The 7,390-nt window shown below is 60.3% G+C and overlaps 1 protein-coding gene across 1 annotated transcript; it reads left to right on the top strand.

Moving 5' to 3' along the window:
- On the top strand, positions 1-7,065 carry TMEM186 (transmembrane protein 186). The gene is made up of 2 exons (XM_084817881.1): positions 1-438; positions 6,068-7,065. Exons 1-2 carry the CDS (start codon positions 1-3, stop codon positions 6,788-6,790), a joined length of 1,161 nt encoding a protein of 386 aa, XP_084674007.1. The 3' UTR covers positions 6,791-7,065.
- The last annotated feature ends 325 nt before the right edge of the window (positions 7,066-7,390 follow it).

Here is a 7,390-nt window from a genome sequence, read left to right as displayed (position 1 = left end):
ATGAAGAGTTCTGCGGAACCCGAAGCCTTGCGCGCCCTGCTGCGGCGTCTGGGCTGGCCCGCATACAGGCGCTGCCCGACGGTGGCGCTCTCCCCCTCCCGGACAGGCGCGCCTCGCTCTGCGCGGCTGAGCGCGCCCCTCTCCTGCGGCAGCCCTGCGCCCGCTTCCCCGGGAGTAAGCCCCCGAGCAGTCCGCGGGGGGTCCTTCTGCGCGCACGTCTCCGAGCGGGTGGAAGGGAGGAGCCTGGAACTACAGTTCCCAGCATGTCACGGGCACGCCGCCACGCGCCGCACTACGATTCCCGGCAGGCCGCGCGCCGCCTGGGCGCCCCCCCCCCCCGCTCGGAGGCGAGGACGGAGCGCGCGCGGGGCTGTCCTCGTCCGGGCCCGCCGGGTGCAGCGCGGCGTGGGGGCAGAAGCGCCCGTGGGCTCCGCCATGGTACAGTCGCTGCTTTGGCTTCCCCTCTGCTGAGCGGGTGCTTTGCTCCAGGGTGTCAGCCAGCCTGGTCTCACCAGACGCGTCGGAGTGCAAGTCCCAGCGTCCCCAGCCGGCATGGCCGCTGAGAGCTGCAGTCCGACGCAGGGGGCGGATGTGTTGGAGTGCGAGTCCCAGCGTCCCCAGCCGGCATGGCCGCTGGGAGCTGCAGTCCGACGCAGGGGGCGGATGTGTTGGAGTGCGAGTCCAAGTATCCCCAGCTGGCATGGCCGCTGGGAGCTGCAGTCCGACGCAGGGGGCGGATGTGTTGGAGTGCGAGTCCCAGCGTCCCCAGCCGGCATGGCCGCTGGGAGCTGCAGTCCGACGCAGGGGGCGGATGTGTTGGAGTGCAAGTCCAAGTATCCCCAGCTGGCATGGCCGCTGGGAGCTGCAGTCCGACGCAGGGGGCGGATGTGTTGGAGTGCAAGTCCAAGTATCCCCAGCCGGCATGGCCGCTGGGAGCTGCAGTCCGACGCAGGGGGCGGATGTGTTGGAGTGCGAGTCCCAGCGTCCCCAGCCGGCATGGCCGCTGGGAGCTGCAGTCCGACGCAGGGGGCGGATGTGTTGGAGTGCAAGTCCAAGTATCCCCAGCTGGCATGGCCGCTGGGAGCTGCAGTCCGACGCAGGGGGCGGATGTGTTGGAGTGCGAGTCCCAGCGTCCCCAGCCGGCATGGCCGCTGGGAGCTGCAGTCCGACGCAGGGGGCGGATGTGTTGGAGTGCAAGTCCAAGTATCCCCAGCTGGCATGGCCGCTGGGAGCTGCAGTCCGACGCAGGGGGCGGATGTGTTGGAGTGCAAGGCCAAGTATCCCCAGCCGGCATGGCCGCTGGGAGCTGCAGTCCGACGCAGGGGGCGGATGTGTTGGGAGTGCAAGTCCCAGCGTCCCCAGCCGGCATGGCTGCTGAGAGCTGCAGTCCGACGCAGGGGGCGGATGTGTTGGAGTGCAAGTCCAAGTATCCTCAGCCGGCATGGCCGCTGGGAGCTGCAGTCCGACGCAGGGGGCGGATGTGTTGGAGTGCGAGTCCCAGCGTCCCCAGCCGGCATGGCCGCTGGGAGCTGCAGTCCGACGCAGGGGGCGGATGTGTTGGAGTGCAAGTCCAAGTATCCCCAGCTGGCATGGCCGCTGGGAGCTGCAGTCCGACGCAGGGGGCGGATGTGTTGGAGTGCAAGGCCAAGTATCCCCAGCCGGCATGGCCGCTGGGAGCTGCAGTCCGACGCAGGGGGCGGATGTGTTGGGAGTGCAAGTCCCAGCGTCCCCAGCCGGCATGGCTGCTGAGAGCTGCAGTCCGACGCAGGGGGCGGATGTGTTGGAGTGCAAGTCCAAGTATCCTCAGCCGGCATGGCCGCTGGGAGCTGCAGTCCGACGCAGGGGGCGGATGTGTTGGAGTGCGAGTCCCAGCGTCCCCAGCCGGCATGGCCGCTGGGAGCTGCAGTCCGACGCAGGGGGCGGATGTGTTGGAGTGCAAGTCCAAGTATCCCCAGCCGGCATGGCCGCTGGGAGCTGCAGTCCGACGCAGGGGGCGGATGTGTTGGAGTGCAAGGCCAAGTATCCCCAGCCGGCATGGCCGCTGGGAGCTGCAGTCCGACGCAGGGGGCGGATGTGTTGGAGTGCGAGTCCCAGCGTCCCCAGCCGGCATGGCCGCTGGGAGCTGCAGTCCGACGCAGGGGGCGGATGTGTTGGAGTGCGAGTCCCAGCGTCCCCAGCCGGCATGGCCGCTGGGAGCTGCAGTCCGACGCAGGGGGCGGATGTGTTGGAGTGCAAGGCCAAGTATCCCCAGCCGGCATGGCCGCTGGGAGCTGCAGTCCGACGCAGGGGGCGGATGTGTTGGGAGTGCAAGTCCCAGCGTCCCCAGCCGGCATGGCTGCTGAGAGCTGCAGTCCGACGCAGGGGGCGGATGTGTTGGAGTGCAAGTCCAAGTATCCTCAGCCGGCATGGCCGCTGGGAGCTGCAGTCCGACGCAGGGGGCGGATGTGTTGGAGTGCGAGTCCCAGCGTCCCCAGCCGGCATGGCCGCTGGGAGCTGCAGTCCGACGCAGGGGGCGGATGTGTTGGAGTGCAAGTCCAAGTATCCCCAGCCGGCATGGCCGCTGGGAGCTGCAGTCCGACGCAGGGGGCGGATGTGTTGGAGTGCAAGGCCAAGTATCCCCAGCCGGCATGGCCGCTGGGAGCTGCAGTCCGACGCAGGGGGCGGATGTGTTGGGAGTGCAAGTCCCAGCGTCCCCAGCCGGCATGGCTGCTGAGAGCTGCAGTCCGACGCAGGGGGCGGATGTGTTGGAGTGCAAGTCCAAGTATCCTCAGCCGGCATGGCCGCTGGGAGCTGCAGTCCGACGCAGGGGGCGGATGTGTTGGAGTGCGAGTCCCAGCGTCCCCAGCCGGCATGGCCGCTGGGAGCTGCAGTCCGACGCAGGGGGCGGATGTGTTGGAGTGCAAGTCCAAGTATCCCCAGCCGGCATGGCCGCTGGGAGCTGCAGTCCGACGCAGGGGGCGGATGTGTTGGAGTGCAAGGCCAAGTATCCCCAGCCGGCATGGCCGCTGGGAGCTGCAGTCCGACGCAGGGGGCGGATGTGTTGGAGTGCAAGTCCCAGCGTCCCCAGCCGGCATGGCTGCTGAGAGCTGCAGTCCGACGCAGGGGGCGGATGTGTTGGAGTGCAAGTCCAAGTATCCTCAGCCGGCATGGCCGCTGGGAGCTGCAGCGACGCAGGGGGCGGATGTGTTGGAGTGCGAGTCCCAGCGTCCCCAGCCGGCATGGCTGCTGAGAGCTGCAGTCCGACGCAGGGGGCGGATGTGTTGGAGTGCGAGTCCCAGCGTCCCCAGCCGGCATGGCTGCTGAGAGCTGCAGTCCGACGCAGGGGGCGGATGTGTTGGAGTGCAAGTCCAAGTATCCCCAGCCGGCATGGCCGCTGGGAGCTGCAGTCCGACGCAGGGGGCGGATGTGTTGGAGTGCAAGTCCAAGTATCCCCAGCTGGCATGGCCGCTGGGAGCTGCAGTCTGACGCAGGGGGCGGATGTGTTGGAGTGCAAGTCCCAGCGTCCCCAGCCGGCATGGCTGCTGAGAGCTGCAGTCCGACGCAGGGGGCGGATGTGTTGGAGTGCGAGTCCCAGCGTCCCCAGCCGGCATGGCCGCTGGGAGCTGCAGTCCGACGCATCTGGCGGGCCTCAGGCTGGCGTGAGCAAACAGACCTGCAAGGCTGACCGCAAGGCAGCGGTGGGGAGCGTGCAGCTCCCGGGGTGCTGTTGGTCTGCAGCGATTCCCGCCGCCCCTGCAGTAAGGAGCGTGAGAGGCGAGGTGTGCTGGAACAGGACTGGAGCCGGTGCGTGGTAGCAGGGTGTTGGATTAGGGGGGGAGACCCAGGTTCCGATTCCCCCCTTGGTGCGGAGTCCGCCTGGGCCGGGTGGCCTGCACTGTCTGGCAGCAAGGGCTCCGCCGGGTTCCCTGGAGATGCTGGGGGTTGAACCGGGGAGCGTCTGCATGCCAAGCAGGGGCTCTGCCCCTGAGCTCCGGCCGGCCCCTGCATGGGCTGCTGTGAGGATCGGACAGGGCTGGGGGAGGACGGGGGGCCACGCGTGCTGCTGTGGGCTCCTGGAGGAAAGGTGCAATTCAGTGCACACCCCGTAGTGAAGTTCAGCGTTGCCTTAGATTTGCGTTCATAGACAAATGGCTCAGAGACAGCCCTTCTCCTTGCGCCAGAAGACGTTGAGGCGACGGTTCATTTGCTAGCCGCAGCGGGTGTGATAGCTAGAAGAAAACCCTCCGTGGTTGTTGTATAGAAAAAGTGATTTTTTATTCAGTACGGGAATTAAGAGGTTAGCTGATATTATTAGCTAATATTAGCTGATATTATTAGCTAATATTAGCTAATATTAGGTTAGCTGTATTTGCTTCATTTTTAACATTTGTTTTGTTTTTGTAGCTTTCGTCATTGCCATTTGATTAATTTTCTTGTTTTTAAATATTATTTGGATCTTAATATCCATCTTTTTCATTGTATTGTTATTGTTGTTAACATCTGTTGTTCTTTATCATAAAGAAAAATACAGAGGCTGAAGCGAGGGAAAAATAAGGACCTATTTCTTGAAATAAGGATGAGGTCGCAAACCTAACCAGCGATGATTGCAAGGCAGATGTGGCCCCCCAAATGTTGTCGGACTCCAACTCCCATCTGCCCTAGCCAGATGGGCATTGTAGATGGGCATTGTAGTCCAATAACATCTGGAGCCCCAAGGACAGCTCCAGTGTCTCCCTAGAACAGCTCCTGCATTCAGTCACATTTCTATTACTTTCTCTTGTGAGCCACCTTGAGAGGATGCCTCAGAAGCAGGGCAGATAAAAATGAATGATTCCCCCCCCCCCCCAAATGGATTTTTTGGATTTAAATCAGGTTTTTTAAAATTTAAATCAGATTTTGAAATTTTCTTAAAACAATTAGGGCACAGTCCTATGCATGTTTAGACAGAAAAAGGTCCTACAACTCCCAGCATGCCCCAGCATAGCTGGCTGGGGCATGCTGGGAGTTGTAGGACCTTTTTCTGTCTAAACATGCATAGGATTGCACCCTCAGTTAAAGAAGAGCCTAGATCAAGGACATCATAATGAATACTAATAATGGAACGTCTAATTATATTCTACGAGGGAGCAATCCTATGGCCACTAGAAACTGTCTAGAGGGCCATAGGATATGCTCTTTCCCGGGAACCGACCTCGGATCCCGTGCTCCGAGGTCGGTTCCCGGAAATCCGACCTTCCCCTCGGAGGCAGCGTGGAGAAGCCCCGTCCTCCATGCTCGCAAGAGGAGTGTGGAGTGACTGAAAAGGAGTGGGGCAGCATTCCGGGGCGGGGAGAGCGGAGCTGTGCATACGAGATATCCAATGTGTCGTGTGGCAGCTTCCTCTCCTGGTGGGCCCCCCCGCTGCTAGACAGCCAAAAATGGCTGTGTAGTGAAAAACAGCAAGGCAGGAGAGGCGCGGAAGGAACGATCCCCCTGTGCCTCTCTTGCCTTGCCTTGGATAGGCGGCCGCCTCCGAGTTCGGAGGCGGCTGCCTATCCAGTTAGGATTGCGCCCTGAATATCTAACAGCAGTTTATGGAGATGGGAGATGACCTGTCCTGCACTGCGGGTGGCGTGCTCTCTCTCAAGGCCTCGCCTCCCTCGAAGTGCAAAGAGAGAGAAGATCGATGAATAGAGAATCTGGGGAGATGGCGCAGATATGACCACAAGGAGGAAGAGTCTGGGTATAACTGCAAGGCAGAGGGGAGGGGAATGGGAAGTGAAGCCCAAAGCGCACAGGACACGTTCCTACAGTCCTGAATCCTGAGGAAACTTCTGCTGCATGTGTCCTCCACTGTCCACCTACCTTCTCATGAAACCCACATCTCTGAATATGTATTAACGTTATATTACACAATAATGTACTTCTGCTAAAAAATTACGACTCCATAGAATCTTCCTCGCTAGTGATCTAAACTGTGACTTAAAACATTAAAATCGAGCCCTTCGGAGAAGCGGCTTAAATCACGGTTTAAATCAATTTGATTTCAATCAAATCAACCCTGCCCAGAAGTATATAATATCTTACGGAAAGACACGTTCTGTTTCAGGCCGGGATCTTCGCCGCTCGTGTTCGCTTGCCCTTTGTCCCGACGAACGGAAGGTGTCTCCGAAGGTGTCTCGTTTCCCTGCCGTGGTGGAGCAGAGACCTTGGCTCCCCCCGTTCCTCTGGCCTTTTCTCGGCGCTGCAGCCCCGTAGCTGGCGAGCTAGTGGTATTTGGGCGGTGCAGGCGAGGTGGCTGGTGGCTTTGGCTCCTTCTCGACATGCCCGGGAGCAGAAGCCCAGCACCGAATGCCTGGAGCCATTTCGGCTGATTTACAGGTTCCCGGGCATCAGGTACTGCAGAGCCCTTTCGAGGCTGAAGTTGCTGCAGACGGGCCTGACCATCTTGGTTCTTCCCCCAATCTGGTTTCTTTACTGGCAAAGCCAACTGACTCAGGCCCAGTGCCTGTACAGCACAGGCATCGCTTGCTTCGCCGCCGCCATGCTGTACGGCATGAGCTTCTATCTCCGGCGAATCATCGGCATGATGTACCTGAACGAGGGCGGCACCCTGTTAAGGGTGGCGCACTTGACATTCTGGGGGAAGCGGAGGGACATCTACTGCCCGGTTGAAACAGTGATGACCTTGGGAGACGTCGGTGAAGACCGGAACAACCTGCTGCTGCGGTTCAAGCAGCACAACTGCGAGAACTTCTTGTATTTCTCTCTCCGCTTTGGGCAAATTGTGGACAAGGACGGGTTTGCCAAAGTGTTTGGAGGGCTTCAGTAACTCTGGGAGCAGTAGGTTCAGGACCTGCGGATGAGAAGTCCAGACTGGTCCAGCGTGCAAGATGCGCTCTTGCAGGAGCGGGTTCGTTGAGCTGGGCCTTGCTGTGCTGTGCTTGGCAGGCCAAAGCAGGGCGGGGGGGGGGGGAGGCGAACTCCAAAAGGTGCTTTGAAAAGGTGAACTTCGAAAGCGTTAAAGGGAATTGTGTGTTTGCGGGGCCTCTCCAGTTTCTTCTGAAATATATTGTAGCCTTCGACAAAGGCAGCAGCCATTCCTTCATTCCTGAATCAGGATGTTCTTCACCGTTGGCACTCTCCGAAAAATAGAAGAGCCTTCTCTCTCGGGAGAGCAGACGTGAGCCTTCTCTCCCGACGAAAGAATGGCACACGGCTGAAACACATGGGGGTTTTGAGCACTTCTGTGAAGAAACCACTTTTTTGAGCGTCTTCTGGGGGCTGCTCCTCTTTTGTGTGAAGAGAACCACCGTGAGCGGCAGACAAAAATAAAATACCGGGAGAAACAGTCGTGAGGATGAGGAGCAGCAGACAGGCAGGTGGGGCGGGTGGACCAGATGCTAGCCATAGAGAAACCTGAGCCTAGAGA

This window comes from Heloderma suspectum, chromosome 12 (genome assembly GCF_057233095.1).
Source record: "Heloderma suspectum isolate Gila_16-S chromosome 12, 16-S_ref, whole genome shotgun sequence".
Taxonomy (NCBI): Eukaryota; Metazoa; Chordata; class Lepidosauria; order Squamata; family Helodermatidae; genus Heloderma; species Heloderma suspectum.
Note: the sequence above shows the minus strand (reverse complement) of the source record. Positions and strands in the feature narration are given on the sequence as shown.

Coding starts and splice junctions, on each gene's coding strand:
- TMEM186 (XM_084817881.1), top strand. CDS start 1: ATGAAGAGTTCTGCGGAACCCGAAGCCTTGCGCGCCCTGCTGCGGCGT. Junction 439..6,067: donor CGCCCGTGGGCTCCGCCATG/GTACAGTCGCTG, acceptor GTTCTGTTTCAG/GCCGGGATCTTCGCCGCTCG.